Genomic DNA, 25,849 nt, shown 5'->3' with positions numbered 1-25,849 from the left:
GTGTTTGTTGGATCACCGAGGAGTGTACAGAGACACACACAGACACACTATCACATACATGCAGTGACACACGTGTGTGTGTATATATGTATGTGTGTGTGTGTATATGTATGTATATATATATATATATGGATACATATGTACATAAACTGTACTGAAACTTCATTAGCATTTGTCAAAAGTTCAAATGTCAACATGAAGTGAAAGTCAGTATAAGTCAGTTTTTACTGGCAGAGCAGACAGATTTTGGTCTGGCTGGGAGGGATACACACACACATACATACACACACACACACACACACACACACACACACACACAAACACACCGAAACAAGTTAATTAGCAGGGTTTTCTCTTAAATCTTAATGTGATTTATAAATACAATCTGGTGTTCAAAATCATCTTTAATCCATTGAATTAAAAACAGAACACAAAACTAAAAGCTGACAGATGACAGCTTTGCTAAATTATTAAAAAAATATGATGATGTAACATTGTTAAGCCCACTGTATTATTTACAACAAATCCTTTCACCTGTTACGCTCGTCACTCCTCTTGCTCGTCACCCTCTTGTCTCCTAACAACAGCTGTTAGCCTGCCAGGCCCGATTAAAATCAGGCAAGATTTTCACCTCTTGTGAGTACTGCAGGGAAGTATAACTGTTTCCATTTCTTCATTAGCTCAAAACATACAAGCAGACGAGTAAGATAACACTAGAACACTGCTGCATTCTCATCAGCTTTGCATATTAAACATGACACAGATGGAAACGATCCCTTGGCTATTTCAGTTGGCAGAAAACTTAGCAAAGAATCAGCATTCTTCTATTGTGTTTCAGTACCAGAGTTGCTTCAGGGTACTCTAATTTGGGTTCTTGAAAATTCCCAGAATATGTGTAAACCAATGAGTATCTACTCAAAATGTCATGACTGGAAATAAAGTCACTGCACTTCCTTTTTTATGATACTTCTCCATAATAAACTATAAAGCTACCAAACTGACCAAACTGAATTTACAAATTAGGTTTTAGCACAGCCACATGCAGTTTGTACACTTTATTGTTTTTGAAGGCCCAATGAAATGGCCTTTAGAGTATCTTTAGCTTCAGTAATGTGACAATTAGATTTGATCAAATCTATTGAGGATGAAATTGGATCTGTCTAAAGTTGACATAGTTTAGCAAGCATAAGTCTCTGGAGAATTACAGTAATTGAAAAGTTATAGTTTGTGTTGTTAGATAGGAGAAATAAATAAATTATATTTTGGAAATGTAAACAAAGTTTTTCCCAAAATCATATCTAAACACACTCATCCAAATTCACTTTTCATGCTCTGCTAGCTAGCAGTCGGGTATGGCTTTATATGATCGGAGTTAGCAGGTCACCCTAAATCAGATTTAATTGGGTAATTATGTTTAAACCCAAGTGCAGGGGGAGTCATAAAAATATTAAATCTTATGCAGGAATATGAAGGAGAAAGAATGTGATGTATACATACTCAAAAAGGATTTAAAAACATGTATATTTGGCATGTACCAAGAGATAACACGATAACGAATGCACAGATAAAAACTTGGATAATTTATCTTTTATTTCACTGGATCTTTATGACTTTTTACTTCATACTTAAGCTACAATATGCAAGTTCTGGAAATCAAGCTAGCGCTAGCATGAGACTCAAAAGCAAATGACTGCACTCCTCCTCCTCCCTGCCCTTCACTTCTGCATTCTCATGACTGTGGGCCCCTGGTGTATTGATTTCTCCCCAGGAACTGGACGTAAAGGTGCTTTCCCATTCTTGCATGTGAGCTTGGAGCCTCACTAAAAGAGGAAGACGTGCGTTCATCTATTGATTGACATCTGTGAGCTCCTACCTACCTATACTTTGGCCTTCTCTTATTGGTTAGAAGGACGAGGCTTGCTTAAAAACTTGAGAAGGAAGTATCTATATGCTGCTGCCAGGCTGTTCAATGAGCCTGAGTCACAGAAGCCTTTAACAACAACTCTCCACATTAAGATGTTCTTTAGAGCATACCAACAAAAAAAAAAATGTTTAAAAACTCACATACTACAGCTTTAACTCCATGATGTAGTGTTGTCACACGTTATTGACTCATCTCTCTCCCGGTGTTAAGTGCGTCATACTTAATTTCCCAACTCGCATGACTGGTAACTTTTAATTACCAGTTTTGTGGCTTAACATACAACCCAACAACTTGGACAAAATTTTAATTTTCAGTGTGATGATGCATAGATTTCACTGCACATTAGTGAATCCAGGCTGCAGCAACACACAGCCGCTTCTTGTATCATCCTATCGGCAATCACTGCTGTGATAGATAAATATTGATGTAACGCCTAGGTGAACGGTGCCCATAGTTGGACTTGATATCCCTCTCTGTCTAGTGTGAATCCCAACATCCACTCGCTGCCTTCTCCTCTGTACTCTCTGCTCTTTCCAGCTTTACCGAGGATGCCAAGCCATGTTGCCATGGATACCACTACAGCTATTCAGCAGAATACCAGCCACAAAAAAAAAAAAAAAAAATCTGTCTGCTACCTCCTTACAGTATGCAAGTCCGTCTGCCTCACCGCCTGCATCTGTTAGCTTGTGTAACTTCCTGTCTGAGTCACTACCTGCCTGTCTGCATATCTGTCTGCCCACCTGCTTTAGCACCTCTGCTCCCAGACATTATTTTCCTCTGCGTTGAAATGGGAGAAAGGGAGAAAACTGAGGAAACAATGGTCTTTTTTGCTACTCCTTGCCATCCTTCCTGCTCGGGTTTTATGTGCTACAACACAATATGATACCATTTATTAACCACATGGACTGTTTTACATTCCCTTTTTTCCATTCTTCATCCCCCTCCTGCTTCACTCAGTCCTCTCCCAGCCCCCAGTTGTGCTCCCAGTTTGCAGGCAGGCAGGAAGGCTGGCTGAGGGCCGCTGTCCCGCTGCCAAAGCTAACAGCTAGCATGGATGAAAGGCCACCTCTCATCTTTGCCTGCCTGGCCTGCTGCTGTCAATGTCGCCCACTTCACATCCATTGAGAAAATGTGTTCATTGCACTCTGCAGCTATGCCAGCTTCTCAGTCATACTCCAAGATAAATGTTAAATTACTTTTGGAGTCTGCTCAAAATACAATTCACGTGTTTACGCGTGATTTTGTTGTGTTTCAATTCAGTCTATTGAGAGTAAAGCTGAAACTATTATTCGAAATTCGCTTATTCATTTTCTTGCTGAGAGTTAAATGAGAAGATCTTGTTTGTTTGGTAAACATAAGGCTGCACCTTGCAGCTGGTTAGCTTAGTTTAGTATAAAGACTGGACACAGGGGAAATTAGCAAGCCTGGCTCTGTCCAAAGCTAACAAAATCTGCCTGCTAGCACCTCTAAAGCTCACTAATTAAGACATTATATCTTGTTTGTTTAATCAGTACAAAAGTTTAAAAAACAACATCTTTCATTTTAATTGGAGATTTTGTGCCAGACTATTTCTTGACAGGAAGCGGTTTCTTATTGCTAAGCTAAGCTAACCGGCCGCTGACAGTAGCTGTAGCATTAACAGACAACGTGAAAGTTTTATCATTCCTCTCATTTAAATTTTGGCAAGAAAATGAATCAGATTCCCCAAAATGTCAAACTATTCCTTTTAAAGGCATAGAAAGCTCAAAACTGTGAATTTGTTGCTTAATAGGTGTTAATTAACAGTTGGACAGTGCGTTGTCACACTGAACAAAGTTATAAAGGTAGAAAGAAACACCGCTCTCACCTGGGCGTTGCCATAAAGGTGTGATTGACAGTCATTAGGCTGAATGTGATTAATAGACCTTTGACACAGTAGGAAAAAGGCACAGGTGTAAATAATAAAATTAATGGCTGAATTCCACTTAGCTGCTTCAGTTTCAGACTCCTGGTATTGTGCATACTGGCTGGCTGTTACACTGTCATGACTTACTAGGACACTCGAATACAACAGAGCCATTGTTAAAGTCATTAGCAACACCTGTCTTTTCACTAGTACAACATTACAAAATGTCTGCTGTGAAACAAGGCCTATTGTCAGTTGCAACACTAGTTAGGAGCACAGGTTGTACACTGTTTAGTGAAACCCAAATGACTGATAGTGTATGATTCTCTCAACTTGACGCCATTCAAGCCAACAGCCCAGGGCCACACTGGTCCTATTATGTCTTTATCTAATCTGTTAGCCAGAGAGGCTTTTTGTCTTGCTGTACTTGGTATTCTGATGTCAGTCAGTGTGCTGGGCGTACCATCACTTCTTCTCCAGCGAACAGAGAACAGAACACACAGTGATGACATTTAGATGATTAGCAACCTCTCAGCTGAGATGACCGGTGCTCCCAGTTCCCTGGTGAATGTGTGTGTGTGTGTCTGTGATGCTGTCTGTTGGAGCCCTTGTATCAATATTCTTGTATTTTTGCGTGTGTGTTTATAGATTAAGACATGATTTACTGAATTATTGACTTGAGAATTATTGGCTTGCTATTTTGTTATTCAAATGCTTGTATGACAACTGGAGTGGAAAGGTGTTAAAGATAGTCTGGATTCAGGTTGAGTGGTGTGTTGTCTCTGCTGGCACTGCTGCTCATCAGTGGAGCAGCCAGACTGGGCTGCAGTTCAGGGTTGTAATGTAATGAAATTAACAGATATGATCTCAGTTTAGTCATCATATTCACATTATCAATGATTTTCTATCAGAAAAAAAGAAATATTGTGTTTTAAATATTTTGAATGCACTAGCAGTCATATATTATATCCATCTATCTTTAGGTATTTAGTTAAATACATATTGTGATATTTGATTCTGTAAGGTCTGGTTAGGATCTTCAACTGAAATCAGATAAATCAACCTGATTAACGGGCGGTGACACAAGAAGGCTGTGACCTTCACCACAGGATCATTTCCATTAGAGCTGCAACAATTAGTTGATGAGAAAATTAATTAGCAACTATTTTGATGATTGAATAAGTCAAGTCAAATTTATTTATATAGCATATTTCATACAACAGGCGTAAACTCAATGTGCTTAAGTGTTTTAGTTTCTTTTTAATGCAAAGATCCCAAATATTTGCTGGTTCCAGCTTCTCAAATGTGACAATTTGATGCTTTTCTTTGTCATAATATACATTATAGTAAACTGAATATGTTTGGGTTTAAGACTGTTGGTCGGACCAAAAAAAGACACATGAAGACGTCAACTTGGGATGCGGGATATTATAACAGACGTTTTTCAGTATTTGCTGACATTTTACAGCCAAAATGATTTAATTGAGTGAGAAAATGATTGTCAGATTAATTGATTATGAAAATAATTGTTAGTTGTTATTTAGCTGAACCACCAAGTTGGATCAAAGGGATCTTCACATAGACAGAGAACAACAATTCTACTTACATATTCAAGTAAAAATCTTCCCAATGCCAATTAACATTTTACTGGTTTCTCCGGTGTGACAAGAATCAGAATGGTCTGATGTGAGTGGATCTGCTCTCCCCCCATTAACATATTTTATATTTATGCACAGAACAATGTCTCTGCAAAAATCTGTAGTAGTCCTTCTCCTGATGGAGCCAGTTAAATTATTTGCATGTGATGGTAAGGAAAACACAGGAATACACTTTGGCACTGCAGCAAATTTGTGGTTGAGACCAAATTTTGTGGTCAGTATTTGAAAATGCTCCTGGCACCAGTGTCACCAGACTAAAAAGTTAATGTGGAGTCTTAAAACAAATTTTATTGCCATCATATGGAGATTTCTTATGCTATAGTAGGCTGTACACAAGGGGTCATGGATGTGAAAGCTTCTTTCATATACACTGAGGTGCTCCTGTCTTGACTTACATTGAAACACTCAGACTCTGTGTCGCACTGACACACACACACACACACACACACACACACATATATACACACACATATACACAGCACCTTCTTCTCACCGCGCAACCCTAACACAAACAAGCAAGTACACACAGCACTTTTAAAAAAAACCTCATCCATCTTTGCATGCCGTGGCAAGCAGAGCCAGCTGTGCTGTGCTGATTCAATAAGTTTAGAGGAATGTTAACAACCTCCTCAAGAATGCTGCATTCCCAAGCAGTGGATTCCCAGTCATGTAGGGGGATCCAGACACAGGGGCCTACTGAGGGAGGACGCCAGGGTAACCTCCCTCTCTGACAGTGTGACGTTTGTGTTTTACCTTTAGTACACAGTGTTTCGTTTTTACACTGGGCTCACTAACTGTCTTTATTCCAGTGCCATACTGACTACAGCCAAAGGGCTACTGGATTTTTGATATTGATATTAATTTGATATTAATATTTTTACATAAACACATAAAATACACACACAGTTTCCATGAATTTTATTTTCTTGTTACTACTTGCTACTCATCGGACATATGCCAATGCAATATATCTGCAATAAGCTAATATTGGCTGATAGGCTACTGAGTAGGCTGCTTAATCTATGAATTTTCATTTATGTGTAGAATAATTGAAAATATAGCTTGTGCATCTGCTTTCAACACCATTTGAATAATGTAACTTAAAAAGTTTTTCTTTTGCTTTTTATTTAATAATTGAAAGGGCAGAGAGTCAGGAAAAAAGGGTAGAAAGAGGGGTATCGCATGCAATAAAGGTCCACAGCTAGAAGTGAACCACATACATAGCGAGTTATGTGGTCTGCATCTTAACCACAAGGCTACAGGGGTGCTGGTACTTTTGAATAAAGGAATAGGAAGGAATGGTATGAGAAATCTGGTAAATCTTAATGTAAACACATAACTTTCTTGAGTTTCTACTTGTGGCAATAGGCCTGGCAATTGTAACATGACCACCTGTAAAATAGCAAATTTTAATTTTTACACTTCACTAAATATATTTTGCTGAGCTTCAAAGGTACTGGCAGGCAGAGTTTATTACCTTTGGACAGAGCCAGGCTCGATGTTGAGGCCAATTGCCAGTCATTGTATTGAGCTAAGCTAACAGTCTGATGGCTGTAGCTCCATATTCACAGTACAGACATTGAAGTAGTATCAATCTTCTCACCTAACTCTGCAAGAAAGCAAATAAACAATTTCCCAAAATGTTAAACTGTTCCTTTTAAAATTAGCTTGTATAGCATAGCATAGCCAAGTTGTGTTGTGTGTAGCCGCGGTGTTCCCGGCTATTAAAAAGGAAACACTGCAGCTACACACAACACCGTAACACAAGAAGAAGAGTTAAATTTAATGGTTGTTGTATACTATGTGTCATTCAGTTGTCCGCTGTACTCTAATTCACGGGCTCTCAGTATGTTCCATTCAAGAGCAGCTGAGTCATGTGCGACACCTAGTGGTGGTCCAGTATTTGGCTTAATATCAAACCAGTTTGAAAATTTTTACATCGGCCCAACCATAGTCACCACTGCCAGATACTGGTCTGATGGATTTCCAAATAGTCAACTGCTAAAGTATGAACAAAAACAACACATTCTTATTTCAGGCCATTTGGAAAAGACCACAAACTTACAACTGGATGGCACAGTGGAGGCGGGGAAGAAAACAGGCCCAGAATGACAGATAGACTGTGTGTTTTGTCTGCACCACCTGTTTGTCCTTGGACCAGTGTCTGGGAAAGAGCTTGATGCTAAAACGACAAGTTCCAGAAGTGTTGCTGACTGTTTGTACCTTCACATTACAGTCTGTTCCCAGATCTGATCCAACAGGACCCAACTGCTTTCCTCAACAACTACCTCCTTGTTCTGCGCTCAGCCCCTCTTCCTGTCATCCCATCCCCTTTCTTCTTCTTTCTCCATGTTCCCAAAGCCTTTCCGTAGGGACAGGTATGTCCTCGCTGATTCCTCCAAGTCTCTCTTCCTCCTCCTCCTTTTCCCATACCTCCTCCTCTTTTCTTCTCATCTCCTCTGTTCCTTTCTCTGCTGATAGCTGAACCAGCTGTGGCTCCAGCAGCAGCAGCAGCAGCAGCTGCCCTAGCTCTACACCTCTCATACGCACATGCATGCCTGTGTGCTTACACACAAATATACACACACGCTAACACAGACAGACACATAGACAGTGTGTGTTGTGCGTGAGTGGACCAGGATGTTCCTGTCTCTCTTCCCACCGGCTCGCTTGCAGGGCTGCGGATGTTTTTTCTGTCTCCCTCTGTGGATCTCTCACTTTCTTCTGTCGTTCTTTGCATTCACTTTCTTTCTATCAGCTTTTCTCCCCATCTGTTTACAACAATACATTTCTCTCTCGCTCCCTGACTCTGTGTCTGTCTGCTTCTCCCTTGTCATTCCATAAATGTGGTTTTTCAGGCATTGTTGGGTTTGCATCACGTGATTCATCAAATAAAAGTTAAATGCTAAAATCTGTTTGACTCATTTATCATTTAACACAGAAAGTGTTGCGCTTATAAACAGCGGTGACAGAGTGACAGTGTTGGCATGTATGTGCTTCATTATATGTTTTTAATAAGTAATAGTGTTTGTTGTAAACATGTGGAGACATAGCTGAAGCCAGCATGCACATATTTGCACAACATGCCTAATAATTGCTTTATGTGTCCTTAAGCACAGATAAACCAAGACGTTGGGAAGCAGAGCAGTGATTTGCAACTGTTTTAGTTTTTGACCGCTCAGAATGAGACAGTATGTTCTTGTGACACCAAATCACATCATGGCCTCAGTGAGGATATAAGTTATGAGCACTTGAACCAAAAAGTGATTTTTCCTTGTCAGATCATGTCATCAGAGTGAATTTGGAGGCCCGAAAGAGGTAGAAATAGCTAGACAAGAAAAAAAAGCAAAAATTAGAGCAACAGAAATACTAGTGGCTAGGGCTGGGTAATATATATCAATATTATATCGATACTGTGATATGACTAGATATCGTCTTAGATTTTGGATATTGTTATATCGTGATATGGCATAAGTGTTGTCTTTTCCTGGGTTTAAAGGCTGCATTACAGTAAAGTGATATAATTTTCTGAACTTACAAGACTGTCACTAGCTGTTATACTATTTCCCTTTACCCACTTACTCATTGTATCCACATTACTGATGATTATTTATCAAAAATCTCATTGTGTAAATATTTTGTGAAAGCACCAATAGTCATCCCTACAATATTGTCATAATATCAAAATTGAGGTATTTGGTCAAAAATATTGTGATATTTGATTTTGTCCATATCGCTCAGCCCTACTAGTGGCGTGGCTCTCGAAATGGCAACGCGGTTGGTCGGTCAAAGGTGAATTGTAATAACTTTGATGATCCCTTAACTTTTAATCTAGCGTTAACCATCCAAGGGTTGTCAGCCGCTAACATGGCTGTAAACCATCTGTCTTAATTATCCCTTTAAACATTTTGTGACCCCTCAGATGTATCTTAAGACCCCCTGGAGTGTCCCAACCCCCATGTTGGGAACCACTGAGCTAAAAGTTTGAGATATCTGAATGCTAATCTCTCCAAGTGTGTGTTTTCCCATGCGTACGTGAAAGAGAGAGAGAGAGAGAATAGGAAAGGACAATGTCTTCCATAAACCAAGAGTCAGTAATGGTGGCCACATGTCTCACCACACATGCAAATGTTTAACCATGCTCCTCCCCTCTCTCTGTCATACTCACAAACACTCTCACATGCCTTTCTTTGATTTTTGTCTCTCCCACAAAGCAGGTACAGTACAAATGTAATGCATCCTATAGCTGCGGTATCTACTTGCATTAAAAATACACACATGCGCACACACATATATTTAGTCTCTTGTCTGAAGAAGTCCAGTGGATAGTTTACATTTCAACCTTTACTTTTTTCCCTTGTTCCTCATAGTTTTCTTCAGCCTCTGTCTGTTTTTTCTGTCAATGTTTGCTCCATTTCTCTCTGTGCTGTAGCATTCCTTCTTTGCAGCCCCCAAGGCCTTCGCTCCTCTCACGGATCTTTATTTCTGTCTGTGTATCACTTCACATGGAATCAATATCTTCAGTTTGACGGTATGGAACAATTAACAATTAGCCATAGAAGGGAGCACTGAACAGAACAGTAGAGGGGATGTGAGGATAGACGAGAGGTGAAAGTGGGGGCGGGGGGGGGGGACTGATGATGTGTGCAGGGAAGTAAAAAAGAGAGGAGAAAGTGAAGTTAAGCGAAAAGTAGACAACAGGGTTTCAGAGTGGAGGAGAAACACATGGAAAGTTGAAACAAAGGGGAGGACTCTGTAGATCTCTGGAATGATTTAAGATGCCTGCCTGACATGCCAGCACTTAGACGACTGGTGAGCAGGCAGCCAGAGCACAGGACAGCAGATGTGTTCTGGTCTGGGATGGACGGATTGATGTATCAATTTTATACAGGGCTTGATGATGTGTAGAAAGTCTAGTGACACGCACATACCGCAAGTGGTTTTCTTCATACAGAGCAGCCCCACAAGTCTCAAAAGTTTGGCTTGGAGAGTCAGAAAGCGTCTAATTTCTGCACTGTCAGTGAGTCCAACCTGCATCAGGTCTCTTCTCCATCTGCAGAATTTACGATCATTGAGTCAGTGTGTCTCTTCCTTGTTCCAGTCATAACCCATGATATGTATCTTTGGAGACGGTCCTGATAAACTCACACTCTCTCAGAAAGAGACACAGATAAACACACACACATATTGCAGCTGTTAAAGTCACCCGGTAATTTGTCTCGAGTCCACCTCTGCAAGCTGCCTGCTTCCAGACCACGCTGTTTTAATGCACTTGCTTACCAGGGCTCCAGCCTTGGGGCCTGACGACGCGAGAGAGCCCACGAGGCTCAGGGAAAAAATAAATAAAATAAAATTCACTAGGGAGAAGAGAGGTTGATACCCTGAAAAAATAAATTAAAGCCCCTGTGATCGGTAAATGTATGACCTGCCTGTCTTGATCGTCCATTGAATGAGTTGCTGTTCTTCAACTGTTTATACGTATGGCAGTTTCCTGGCTTGAGTAGAAGTTTACTTCAAAAGCCACGTTTGCAAAAATGTCTGGAAAAAAAATGTGAAAGCGTAGCTCAAAAACCCAGATATCAAAGACAGAAAGGGCAGCGGGAGTCACAGCTGTTAAGACAAATCACCAAGCTAACTGGATATTTCAAAGCTGCAAGCCCTGAGGTCGAGACGACCGAAATAACCCCTCCAGCAGCAGGACTAGTAGCAGAGCTGGCAGGGGAAACAACGAGGACGCCAGCAGAATTACCACCTGCTTCCACAGGTTAGGTATCTAGCAGGCTAGGTCTTAGGGAGTTAGCTAGCTAACTAACTAGCTCGACAACATTAGTGAATTTAGCTAACAAATAACTGTCAGTCAGGAGAGGCCGAAACCAATTATGATGCGCAATTCCAGATTGTTATGAGTTTAAGTTTTAACATTACCTAAGCTAGTTAACATTAGCTAGTGCTAGGCTAACAAATGTTATGTATAACCGCTGGCTAGCATTAGATAATGTAGAGCTTTAATTTAGCCTGTCTGATATACCACTAGAGCCCCAGTATATAAATATAGACCTGCAAATGTGCATGATATGTCCCCTTTTAAAATTTCTGTTTTACGCTATATATTGTGTGAATTATTTGTGACTCCATTCAAACACACATGGTCCTCAGATGCATCCCTCATATGTGACACAATGAATAATTTGCCTTCAGTGTCTTGGACTGGAAAAAATGGTTTTGATATTCCAACATGCAACTATGATTAGTTACCGCAAAGCGAGCCTGATGGGGAGGATCGTGCAGTTGATCACTGTCATTTACTGAGTTCAGTCTAACAGCGTCTCATGTTTTGTGATGTGTTTATATCGAAATACTAGCATCCTCTGAAGGTTTTATTCATTTTTTTTATGACATTGCTATTAGCAGCCTTGCCTGCTAGGACTTATGTGGCATTCCCAAACTTTATAAAATCCACATTTAGTTTTGCATTCAGTGTGACTGCGTGTTCATGAATGCACAAACATTCAGCGTTCCTTATACAGATGCTATATTCACCTAGACCACATTTTAATACCAAGTGTAAATGGGGTCAGTGTTGTCTAAGCCCAGGAGGAAAAATGTTGCATTTGAAACGGGTTATTCAACTACTGCAGATAAAAAAAAAACATCCAAGTTTTAGTGGTGTATCTGTTTTTTTATGAACAAGGCCCTATAAACAGTTTTTATTTGTCATCTTTCCTGCTCAAGAAATTCAACAATTTCCTCTTCAGCTAAAGAAACAAACTCAAATGTTTGGTCAGACATGCAGACACACACACACACACACACACACACACACACACACACACGCACACACCTGTTGTCACATACTTGTTGGTCTGGTCTGTGTTCACTCCACTTGTCTGGCTCACAACAGAGAAAAGTTCCAGATCTTCAGTTCCAGTCAGTGAGTGATGAAGCATTGCAGTTGGAAAGAAGTTCAAACTCAGAGAGAAATTTAACAATCAGCCCAAATAGTTCAAAGACATGCATGGCCAGACATGCAAACTCTGACGACGTGCCAACAGTTTACTCAGTAAATCCTGTGTTTTGTATTATACCAATTATAGCAATTTAATTTTGTTTACCTCAAATGAAGATGATTGCTTTTCTACCTGTCCTTTCTTGATCTTTCTACAATACTTCTCTCTTTCCCCTTTCCCTCTCTTTAACACCTCTTCCATGTAAACAGAGGAAGCTTTTTAACTTTGTGTGACTATTGTCAAGTTTAAAATCAATTAACGTTGGCAGTAACTATTGATTAGTTGGGGCAAAATGAAATCCTCTCCTCCTGAGTTGTGAACATTATTTGCAGGCACTTTAATTACATCACTTTCTGAGCAGAAATGAACAAAGCATCAACAAAGACGAAGAGTAATGCGGACATATAGCCTATAGATAGAGAGAAGACATCAGCTGCCTTTCAGTGTTTTGGCCAACACCCAGATGCTCCAAGAAAATTAAACCTGGCAAAGCAGTTTGCCCTCATTCAACTAGGAAGCCGGCCATTTAGAAGAAACGATCAAAGTTTAAACAAGTAATTCGATATCAAAATAGGAGAGACAAAGAAAAGAAGTCTATAACGACTCTTTATTGCTGTTCAACATAGAAATAGCACACTTTGGATGGTTGATGTATTTTGGCGCGGTCTTTGGATTTGTTGGCTGGCTGAGTGACTGACCGCCTTTTGGCTGCGATAGGGTGTCAGTGTGGTCGACTAGCAAACCACCCTGCCTCCAGGCTGCTCCTGCAGATCTGTGGTACTCAGCTGAATGATGGATCCGGTCAAAGGCTGCATGTCCCACCCAGCGGTCGCCGCTTATGAAAACCAGGCATGAGGAGGCAGCTGCTTTCCCTGACTGGATCTGTTACTGTTGCATACAGGAAACTGGGAATCAATGTCATGTCACGCTGCAGTCGCGGTATTTCAGGGGCCACCACCATCCACCATAGTGGTAGGATACTGGTGTTTTATATTTGGAGCAGATACCACGGATAATACTTTTGAGTAAGCTTCAATACGGATCTTTCTGATAGTTTTTTTTAATAGTATCATTCACCAGTCGGCTTGACTGCCACATGCAATATTTTTATATATCTTTCTACATTGTTTTGCCTTCTAGAAAACCAGGAGAGTGTTATCGCCCACATTGGAGACATATCTCTGATTTAATCATTAAATTTGTAGCATGAGTTGCTAACTTTTTGTTTGCAGGATATTTATGTAGTCGTCTTATATTTCATAAATGTGTCTTGTTTATAAAAGGGAGCTATATCAGAAACATCCTTCAATTGATTCAAAGGAATACTTCAGCAAGTTTGGGGAATTTATTAGTTTTCTTTATGAGAGTGAGATGAGAACATTGATACCCCTCTCAAACATGATATTGATATCTCCCTTCTCATCTCACTGTTATAAAGAGAACAAATAAGTGCGTTTTCCAAAATGTTGAACTTTTCCCTTAAAGGTAGTGGAGAGGGAATAAATGATGCTAATGCTAATATTACATTTTACAGTTTGTTTCTGTTATTTTCTATTCATCACTAGCTTCCTCTCCCCCCCCCCCCCCCCACACCATTGTACTGTCGCTCCACTTCTCCATTATTTTCATTTCTTCATGTTTTTATATGATTTTCTAGTTCTAACATGCATGTGTTTGTGTGTAATTAAGGATGGAAAGAACTCTTTTGGGCTCCACAACTGTTGGATTACGTACAGTACATGATTTGACAAAAGAATTTGGCACGTTACAACGTTTTACCCTAACTAAAGGGTAGCTTCATCTGTAGCTTTTTGGTAAATGCTACTCCTATCCTACGCAAGTCTAACTGCCCATCTAACCGAGAGGCTGGCGGACTCAGAGAGCCAGTGACTGGCTGATTGTTCTACATGCGCACTCTGAAAGATCCCATTCAGTCAGAATCACGGCAGAGAAAGGTAGACATGATGGTTGCAGACTAAACAAAACTTGTGAAAGAAGAGAAGCAGTCAGATCATATGATAAATAAAATAGGACACTGGTGTCTGCTTTCTGTCATGTTTCTGGTGTTCTGTGTCAGTCTGACATTGGTATGTGTTGATTTGCTGTTATCAGAATGATAAAATGTAAGAATTGGAAATACTTGAAGATAAAATATTAATGAAATCTCTTTAGGGGAAAGTGTGATTGACCACAGACTGGCTTGATATTAAATCCACAATTGCAGGTCACATCTATATACTTATATAATACACGTCTTTGCTTGATGTTCAGTTATCTATTCACACTTATCATTGCACCTATCTGCAGCCATGTGTCAAATGTGTGCTGCAAATAAGCCAGCTGTAATGAACTCTTGAGAGAGGAGTATTCCCCTGCCCCAGTATAAACACAGACAGGAGTGAAAACTCTTTTGAGTGTTTGACTCGTAGCAGGCTCCTCCTCTGTGTATTTTTATAAAGCCATAAAGAACACCATGTAGAGAAAGCACACAAGTCAGCCATTATTCCTGGACCGCTCTGCAATTGGCCACGTTCCCCCTGAAAACTCCAGCTTTGTTCACGTCTTAGCTCTCTCTCTCTCCCCTTATCCCTCTCCATCTCCTCAGTCTATCGCTCTGCTGGTATGTGGTGTCATTACTATGGTATTCTATGGTCCTTGTTGCAGCCACAGCTCAACATAGTGTTTTCTCTCTTTGGGAAAGAACACACAACCGTCAGCATGTCAGCACGGTTACCACAGAAAATTAGTAGAGCCTTTTATCACCACCACTAGCTCTTAAAACACATCTTCCTCTATGCAGAGAGACTTAAGGCACCCCAGTTTTTTGGGGTTAATTAACGTAAAGAGGTAATCTGAACATTAAATTCATTAACTGACAGTGGAATGAATTATTACACTTTTGCTCCACATTGATGACCTTTCAGTACCTTTTACAAAGAATGTTTTTGATATTGAAAACGTCTGGAGGTGATTTCAAAATAAAAAATTTGGCCCAACTTTGCTTTTTAAAAATAATGTTTTTGCTCTGTTTTACCTCTGCTAGACACTTTGTGTACACTCCACTAGAAAGAGATAAAGACCCATTAAGTAGTGAGTTGGACCATCTTTTACCCTGATAACAATGTTCTTACATCATGACAGTGACTCAGCAAGGGACCTGTAGTATCCTGGTGTTAAAGCTGAACACAAACACATAAGTTCTTTGTAGAACCGTCCAATGTTCTGCGGATGCTCCTTTTTCAGGTCACAAATGTTTCACGTGAATCTTCTTGACACTTTCCTGGAGGAATCTCTCAGTATGAAAGGGAACGTTTCATCCGAGGAGCAGGGTTTTTTACAAGATATATGATCTTTTGACATTTTTATGGTGTTTTTGAATCCCTTTCCTGTTGTTTTTTCCATTTACAGCTGTGACTCTGTTGAAAGGGTAGTGGTGTATCAGTGGCCAATTGCGTATTTATGGTCGTTATAGGTTGTCCTAGTGGAAAAAGAAACCTTTTTTATGCAAGTCTAATAGTATCTGTGTGTGTGTCTCATTTCCTGCAGGTGACCTACCTGGGCAAGGTGACCATCTTTGGGACCCAGTTCCTGTCTGGCTGCACAGAGTCGGCGGTGGTCGGTCTGGTAGAGCGCCGTGCCCTGACCCAGCAGCAGGGCACCTGCCCCGCGGGCAACTCTCTGCTGGAGATTCGGCCATTCCAGGTGCGTCTTCACCACCTGGATGAGCACGGCGAGGCCTCAGTAACCATGGACACCTACCAAGTGGCGCGCATCGCCTATTGCACAGCCGACCACAGCGTCAGACCCAACGTGTTTGCCTGGATCTACCGGGAGATCAACGACGACCTGTCCTTCCAGATGGACTGCCACGCCGTGGAGTGCGAGAGCAAGCTGGAGGCTAAGAAGCTGGCGCACTCGATGATGGAGGCTTTCCGCAAGACTTTCCACAGCATGCGCAGCGACGGCCGCATCCACAAGAGAGGCTCGTCGGACGACTTCGCCGAGGACTCATCCACCCCTGAAGACTCGACCCCAGACGACGGTTGAACTGACACTCGCCTAAACCCCCTGAACACCCATCCTAACAAAGCGAGGGGTGACTGGAAGGATGGACAGATTACCTGCTCTCTCTCATTCTCCCTACTGTCCCTCTTTCTGTTATCAATTTGGAACAAAATTAACTTACCCCGTTAACCAACACGCCCAGGATGATGACATAGCTTTTCAATAAAGGGAAAGTAAAAGACAAAAGACATACATTAAATACAGGGATAGAAAAGTGCTGCCACTTTTAATGAATGGCCCTCAAAGACCCACAGGGGGCCTCTCAAGCACCTCTGTAAACGCCCTCAAGAGATTGACTAGACATATCCATTTCCCACCACTGTCACTCCTGCACCCAGAGGAGACACTGTTTGTGGTTCTTAAGCTTTTCTCATCAAGGGAAGAACAAAATGCAGTCCCTTTTCTTCAGACCCCAACTCATGAAAAATCTGTTGCTACTCTTGCCATTTAGGGACCCAGCAAAAATAGGCCTGTGACTTATTTTGGGTCCCAACCCAGAGTTTATGAGACTGTTGGAGCACATAAATTCTTTAAATGTTTAATTATGTGGATCTCTGTTACAATGCCTTTGACCTTGGTAATAGCAAATGAGGATGTGAAAGAAAAGCTAAGCCTTTTAAGCACTACTCATGTCATCACGATGGTACCTTAGTCCAAGTTGAACCCCAAAACGATTTGCCAATATGGCTTTTACTCATGTGGACAATGGAGCCAGAGTTTCTACCTCTGTCTCTGTTTAATAGGTACTTAAAGATTCAGATTAAGGCACCTGGAAGGGTATAGGTGCTAAGTAGATGTTACATTTTAGAAGTTCTCGCAAAAGGCTGAAAGCCTGCAACACCTTAATCATCCACATCTGACTTCTGTTTTGAGTATACCAAAATTCGGGCTGTATTTTGCCTGTCAGATTATGTGCCTCACTTTCCTCTCACATTAGTTTGGTCTCTTACCCAGGTCCCAATGTGTACGTGTGGCCATATGTGTGTGCAAACCTTTTTTTTTTTTGTTGTTTTTCTGTGTGTGTATGTAGGTGTAATTGCTTCTGTACTTTTTGTGTATATGAATGTACACGAGTGCTTGCATCTCTATGTGTGAAAGAGAAAAGGTGAGGATTAGTAGGAGGAGGAAGGGGGATATCGTATGACTAGCTGGAAGTGAAGACTTCTCGCCCTGGAAGCATCCGTTTTTGATGCTTATGGAGGCGTTTTAAAATCAGACACGGTATTATACCCATTTGCCACGTTTTCTTACTTTTAACCTCGTAAGAAATGAAAAAAAGTCTACATGAGTGTGAGAGTCTGAATGTGCCAGTCACTCAGCGCGAGGTTGTAGTAGGACCCTAAATCACAGCCGTCCAAGATAACAACTGACGCCTCCTGGCCTCTGCTGAATGTATGATGAGTCCAACGTGCCGCGCACCATCTCCGGTCACTTCTGTCTCCCGTACTCTCCTCGTGCTATCACAGACAGCTGTAAGGGAGCTTCCCCTTGCTTCCCTGCATCGTCTCTCTCAGCGACTGAGGGGCAGAAAACACATCAGAGCTCCACGCCACTCTCTTCTTTTCTAACTGGACTGTGTTGAACAGCTGTCGGCGGAAATCGACCATTGACTCAAACACACACACACACACCTGCATACGATTATACATATGTACACACACATTGTATTTGAATCCCGCTCAATAAGCTTATGTAAATACAAATGTATCACTTTCCAAATATTACAGCATAAATGTTGATAGCTATTTTAAATAATAAAAAATATGTTGATTGAGAACCATCATACGATACAGAAACAGTGTTATAAAGCCTACTGTGAATAATAAGTGGAGAGCCTGATAGCGATGCGCGCGTGTGTGTGGAAGGGATTGTATGTGGCGGGAAGTGTGGTGAGGTGTGTGTGTGTGTGTGTGTGTGTATGTGTGTGTGTATGTGAATGGACAGGCCAGAGGGAGAGAATGTTTATAAAGCTGTAGATTACTGTGTCATGTCTGTCTGAAAGCTCAGGCGCGCTTTAAATGTTTGAAAAAATGTTACCTTAAGTGTTTTCTATACAGTGTTTGCAAAGATCAAGAAACAATTGCATATAAAGTATTTACCAAGACCAGTCATGTGACGGTGTGGTCTGTTTTGTCTCAAAATACATACATCAGTCTCTCTCTCTCTCTCTCTCTCCTTCTCCACCGCATGTCAGCAGATCCTGGCTAAAAGAGGTTTTTACTCGTTAAACTCTGCTCGATTTTAACTTATTGGATTCCCTGCTGTGGTCGTGTGTGGGAGGATAAATACAAAGCATGTTCAGTTTCAGAACAAACAGAATTGGTAACCAGATGATGCTCTTGACAGGCTGCCAAGACAGATGTAAAGCATAACCACCAAACACACATGTTGCTGCATACTGGAGTGTGATTCTCAAAGTATTTGAGGTAGTTTTGTAAAACCCTCAGTGTGTCGTGTGTGCTTTAAGAAGTGTTTGGATGTATAACACACAAGCTATTCATTCTTTTTTTTTTTCATAGGATTATAGTAGATGCCAAGTGTAGGTGGGGTTGAAATATTTGAAATAATTTTCAGGCTGAATTGTGACCAGGTTTGAACATCCATTGTAGTTGATAACTGCTTCACCGCGTGTGGTCAAAACCCCCTGAACAGCTCAACTTTATGGTATTTCCAAACATGCTCCAGGTTTTAAGTGTGACACAGCCACAGCTTTGTCTGTTCTCTGAGGGAGGTTTTACTCTCCCATTCCTGGCATTCCATCTTTCTTTTATTGTGTTGTTGTGCTCCGGCCTCTCGCCCACCAGAACGTGGCAGTCCTTTCTCCTCAGTGCCCACATCAATAACAAGATAACTAGCAGCTCGCTGCTTCTATGGCTGGCGATCATTTTACAGTTTAAGAGCTGCAGAGAATTGGAGGCAAAATGGATGCTGTGAAGAATGTTTATGTGCGCTGAATGAGAACACTGCCTCCCTCTGGAAACTACAGCAACAGCCTCTGCTTTGAACATTTTTTTTCAAAGAGGCCTTATCATGTTGTCATTCAAATCGAGATGAAATGAAAAATGGCTTTTTAATCCTTTTAGATCACATCATTGGTCATATTGTGCACCTGTTTAACAAGATAAGCCAAAAAAATCAATTTCTTATATCAAAATCCAACCATGTTTTCTTCCTGTAAAACAAAACATAACATGATTACGTAGGCTTGAACCAATTTCAGCCAATAATATCATGACATCCACCCATCAATCAGTCTTCAACTTTTAGTGGCACAGAGCTAAGATTCATTATGACATGCTCACTTTTCAACATTCAAATAAAATTCCTCCCAATGTTATGTCCTGCCTGTCTATCCTGTTTTGCTCGGAAATCCGTCATGATACGGAAGTTTAATCTGGACTTTAACAGTCTAACTCCTCATGATGATAATCTTCATTTTGTATATGGCAGGAGGGAAACAGATTGTTCTGCTATTACATGCAGGGAACAAAAAACAGGTGACATTTAAGCACCTTGATGAAATTTTTACACCAAGTGAACATGTATGTGTACATAGCAGATTTCATTTTTTATCTTTATCCACCAGTTTGGCAATGGTTTATATTAAAACACAAGCAACATTGTTCTGTTGTTGAACAGAATTTGGAGTCTTGTACAGTCAACCACAACCATAATTTGACCACAATACTGATAATCATCTCTGCTCTGGAGGTTTTATAACACAACGTCAACAAAACCTTCTGCCCCTGTCTCTTCCAGCTCACTGTACACAAGCTCCCCTGTTTAGATGCCTCTTTGTCTTGGAGCTCTGCTGAGCGTACACCCCTCTGATTGCTCTCCACTGTGCTCTTGTGTCTGTCTGACCCACTTCAAGCAGCGCATCAGCACAGAGGGGCCCCAGAAAGAGGCCACCCCGGCAGCCTGCGTCTCTGTTCCGCTGAGGCGTCAGTCAGTCAGTCAGCTCACAATACCACTCTGTTACTGCTCCAGCTGGCTGCTCTTCCTCCTCCAAGTCCCAGAACCGGCTGTCTATCTGCCCGCCAAGGGCCCACACGCTTGAGGTCCGGCTGGGGAGGGGAGCAGTGCCAATACTGGCTTCTGATCAGACCCCTCTTACTTGCTCAATATCTGTGCCTTTACCCTCTTTTTCTCCAGGCTGCCGCTCCCCAAGCAGGGGGCCTGGGCCTCTTGGAGATAGAGTGTGGTGGAGTTACTGTAAACATATGTGTGTAACATATGTGTGAACTAGACTAGGAATTGTACACATTCTTTCTCCCTCTGGCTTTAAATTGCAGAAGATGCAAATAGTTGATTAACATGGCGATTATTTAAGGTTTTAAAAATTCAGTATTTGGAGCAGAGAGCAAGTGGAAGTTTTACATAGTAGCCAGGAAAGTGTAGTCAGAAATAAAATATATTCAGTATTGCACAAGATGCATATTTTTTTGTCCTTCCTTGTTTTAAGATGGCTTAAATTAGTTTGGCAGGTTCCCTTTGACGTTCTTTTTTACAAATTTATCAAAACTTTCTTCCGCTATCAAAAAGGAATTGTAAGTTTGAAAGTGAGCCTACTGCATGTAAGAACACATTTTTCAAGATTTCAAAAGGACATTGTTATGACAAAAGGAAAAAATAAAGAAATAAAATTGAAAGGAAATTAGTTTAAAATCAATAAAAACAAAGAGTGATGGGATCGTAAAGCTGATGTATCTTCCAGAGCTGAGGATGAATGATGAAGAGGACAGCCTTAGTTTCTTCCTTTCTGACACACACAAGCATTTCCTCTGATCATGACCAGATCCTCACTCACTCATCCCTCCTGCTGGACTGCATGGTCCCTGAGGCCTTTGTATGATTTAAGATTCCTGTCATAATGAAATGTGGACTGGAATGAAGGTGAGGAGGGGGGGTCTGCGCCTGCCTGTCACAAGCTAAAACTCCAAACTCTCTCATCCCTGTTAACTTGAGCCCCAGAGATTCTGTGCACATCACTATTGTAATACACTTGCACTCACATACAGATGAGATGCTGCCCTGATCCCTGGGGGACAGGAAATGTCTGGACTGAGATCCAGGAGGAGCTGGTATGTAGGAACAAGGGATAAGACTTTGAGAGAACAACAAGATAAAACAGATCCTGGAGGAATGTCAGCAGCTCTGTCTGTAAAGTCCTGCTGTGTAGGCAAAGTGTTGCCTGTAAACCTGTTACTCTTCATACAACTAACATTACTAAAGAAATTAACAACTCAAAAGAATATCTGACTACATGTTTTTCTGAAACTTTAAACCACATGTGCTATTTGGATAGCTGTTTTTAGCCATGTTAGCCGCATGGCTCCAATGTAAATCTGATGGTCTGACTGAAATATCTCAACAAATTTTGAATGTATAGCCATAAAACTTGGCACAAACATTCATGTCCCCTATAGGATGAATTGAAATAATTCTTGTAATCCCCCAACTTTCCATCTAGCACTGTTATCCAGTCAAAATTATGCTAGCATTCAGCTTGAAACATTGCGGTCTACAGCCTTACAGGGCTGCTAGCATGGCTGCAGACTGTCAGTCTTGTACATATACACATAAGAATTTCCCACTCATGTCAACTTGACAATTTTGTCTATGAATTGTCTTTCTGTAAGAGAATTAACTAAGATTTTGTAATGTTTTTGTAACCTCATGTCCTCATATTAGCAGTAGTTTTGTAAGCTAAGCTTTTTTATTTATTCTTTAATTGTAATTGATCCCATATCTTACTGTATTGATAGTGTAAGCAGTAGATACTGTATTTGTGGACTGCTTCATCATACAAAAGGATTTGGAGAGTTCACTGCCAAAGGAAGAAAGTCAAGAGAAGCAGGAAAAAAGGAGGACATGTAGAAGATAATAGAGGAAAGTAGAAAGGAATGCATGTGAAGAGGAGAAAAAAAAAACAAACGATGAAAAGGTGACAGGAGGGAAGACACGGCTCATCTGGTGGGGCATCTTGCACCCAGATGTTGAGGGAAGAGTTGATTGGGTAATCCAGCTCTGTCATATCCTGCTGGTTGGGGCCAAAATCACAGCTCAGAAAATAAACAGCTGACCAAACTGTCTCATTGGTTATGAATGAGGTCACAGACAAAAATAGAAAGATGCTTGGGAAAAAAGAAACACTTCTTCCTTCGCACCTATGGGGAAAAAGTCTATAGGGTTCAAGACTTGACTCCACACAGCTGATGTGAGGTGTTTTGTCCACTTGGTGTCATCATAGCTCATCTTTTAGAAGCAGTCAGCCGCTTGCATACTGTTTGAAGAGGGGATTGCCTTCAAGGAGATTACAATAGTGGAATTACATACATACTGAATAGGCTATATCACTGCCCCCCAACCCAGAAAGCAGCACTTGCAAAAGTTGTATTAATTGCTGAATTTCGTATGCTTGGAAACCTGGCCGATGATGTGAAGAAAAATTTGTATTTGTGTTGCCATAAGTGAAACAGGGTGGGAAATTGGACTGAAAAGGAACTTATTTTTTTAGTTTTTTTTCCCTCTTAAATTATCATAATGTGACCTCTTTATACTTCCTCAAAGTAGAGACTTTTAAAAAGTTTTTTTTTTTTTTTTTTTTTAAATGACAGAGGTCAGGCAAATGTGGCGAACAGCTCATCTCGCAATCAATTTTAAATGTGAGAGGTGCCAAGAGGATATTGAGATGTTTCAGTCTCCTCTCAGTCACTACAGGGTTTCTTTATTGAAAATGTCATGAATTCTGGATGGATGCCGCTTCACATTTGCTTCCCTTCCCACATGTCAGAGCCTTTGAGACGAGTACAAAGATGAGATCACTGAACATCATGGTGGCAGGCGGTGGCACTTGATCCAGTTCTCAATCCAGAATTCAGTGTATATAGATAATAAACAATATACATGGATAATAAACCATTGTCACCCACATACAAAGATGTAAATAACATGAAAATGATTACATGGAGTAATATGTTTTCTAAATAATTTAAAAATCTTTTGTCTGAAAAATCTATCTTAAAAGTCAAGGTTTTAGATTTATATCTAAGCAAGCATCAACATTGTGCCAGCACTGCTACACAGGCCTTCTGTGGCTCCTTAAACCAAAGTAAGAGCATTTCAACCATGACCTTTAGCTTTGCCATCTGAAGTAGCAATCTACCTCTGTGGCTCAGCTGGTTTCATCCTGAAGCCCAGAAGCTCTGCAGGTTGTTGGGAAGGAGGGAGATCTTCAAAAACATCTCTGAACGCAGCACAGATTTCACAGCACCGTGCTATCGAATCATCTGATGGTGGTGTCAGTGTGTGTGTAATGGTGGTTTGTTTGGGGAAAAAGGGATTCATAACCTTAATCTGAGATTGGAAATGGATTCCATGTTTGTCATCAGTGATAGGATCATCATTTTTACTCCATAGCTACCAAGCTCTATGTGACACATCCCTATATCCAAGAAGCCTCCCTGGCTTAGGACAGAGCATATTGACCATAAGATAATGTTGTGGCTTTATATGACTTCTATATGGTGTGTGGTGACCTGAAAACACTTGTATGTGTATTTGTTGAGCAAATAAAAGGAAAGAAATCTGCTTTTACTTGTTGAAATCCAGTCAAGCTGAAGCAAATTGATTTTTTCTTCTTTCTTCTCTATCTTTAGTGTTTTTAGTTGACTTGCCTGTTAAATAAAATAACAAAGAGCAACTTCTGAACTATACTATATATACTTCTATACACTATATACTATATGACTCCTGTTCTGGAGTCACGTCCTCTGAGTTCTGCCTTCAAGCTGATGTCTAAGACTCGCTGCTGTAATACATACTAGTAATGATAGAGATTTAGACTACAGCCGATTAAAAAATACAGATGTTTTGTAATCCTTACAAGATGTAAGGCAGGAATAAAAAGTCAAAAACTGAAGAACAAAACTGAAAAATTGCCTGGTTATTATACTTAGACCATAGAGAAAAAGATTTTACACATTACTGGCACTCTGGTACTGTATCAGCTGCTAGTTGTTTGGGTTTGCTGTAAATGTTACTGCATTTATACAAAACTGTCATTATATCACTTTGCATTTATTCTATTTGTTGCATAATAACAAAATAATCATTTATTTTGATTAAAATAATGAAGTGTTGAAATATAACTGTCCAGTAAAGTAGCACATACCCATTTATCTTGAAATATTGACAATATCATATTTCAGTTTTTCAGTAACAACAATAAATCCTCTTTGTGAAAATGCACCGAGAATTGAGCGCTATAGGGGATCAGAGGGTAACCAGCTAATCTGATCTCTGTGTCTGCAGGCACACTGACGGGCTTTTCCCTCACGTGTTTCCTCTCCTCCTGAGATGTGACTCATATGCTGTAAAATATTCTAATACCACACCTAAACTTATTATAAACAGTAACTACAGTATATGCCAACAGCTTGTCAAAAAAGTGAACATCAGCCCTCAATGGCAAAAATGTTTCATCACAAAAACATATAATAACACAGTGTCTATGTCTATTTCCAGTTCTCTAACATAAACACTTGAATACTTCATCTGAGAATATAGAGCACACAGATGGGAATTAACATAAAAACCTGAATAAATGAATGGAGAAACATAACAAATGCATTTGCCTCCATACAGGGCATGAGGGGCCACTAATAGGCTCTTTTCATAATTGTAAAGGCACAGATGTTTCTAATAACATTAACGATTAATAGCTGGACCCTGAAACTGAAGCAGTTAAATGGAAGCCATCAGCCATCACTCATTTTATTACTCACACCTGTGCTTTTCCTGCTGTGACATGTCAAAAATGTCTTCTGTGAAAAAGGCCTGTTGGTTTGATGATGGCCTCCACTGAACACCCATGGTGGGTTTTGAACTGAGATGTTAGACAGCGCTCTCTATACTACCATCATCAAAACACCAAATGAGGGGAAATTTTTGCCAAGGATCTCTTGGATGCTTCTTTTCATTTTTCCAGCTATACCCCAGTGTAAACAGCCTGTTCGTCCTCTTGGCCGAGCTGCCTTTATGTTCCTCACTGTCAGTAGTGACACTAAATTATTATTATCTGAGAGACACTATGTCATTTTCATTTAGGCTTGTGGTACATGAATGCAAGTCTCAGAAGCTACAAGGCGACAAAGTGCTTCCAAGAAGCCTTGTTTGTTGTGGAAGTAGCTGATTCACTGGTGACACCACTGTGACCACCTCAACTCTTCACTGCTCTCCTTTACTGTGTCTGATGATTGTTTGACTGTGCTCCTTATTCTCCCAAAGCAGCGTGTTCTCCCCTCGG

The 25,849-nt window shown here is 40.6% G+C and overlaps 1 protein-coding gene across 1 annotated transcript in view; it reads left to right on the top strand.

Moving 5' to 3' along the window:
* pid1 (phosphotyrosine interaction domain containing 1) overlaps positions 1-18,646 on the top strand; it is a 30,945-nt gene extending 12,299 nt beyond the window's left edge. Inside the window, exon 3 of the mRNA XM_067594481.1 lies at positions 16,021-18,646. Within this exon, the coding sequence (XP_067450582.1) occupies positions 16,021-16,521 (501 nt within the window). The 3' untranslated portion in view covers positions 16,522-18,646. The remainder of the gene's footprint in view (positions 1-16,020) is intronic.
* Positions 18,647-25,849: the final 7,203 nt, after the last annotated feature.

The sequence above is a fragment of the Thunnus thynnus genome, chromosome 7, assembly GCF_963924715.1.
Source record: "Thunnus thynnus chromosome 7, fThuThy2.1, whole genome shotgun sequence".
NCBI lineage: Eukaryota > Metazoa > Chordata > Actinopteri > Scombriformes > Scombridae > Thunnus > Thunnus thynnus.
Note: the sequence above shows the minus strand (reverse complement) of the source record. Positions and strands in the feature narration are given on the sequence as shown.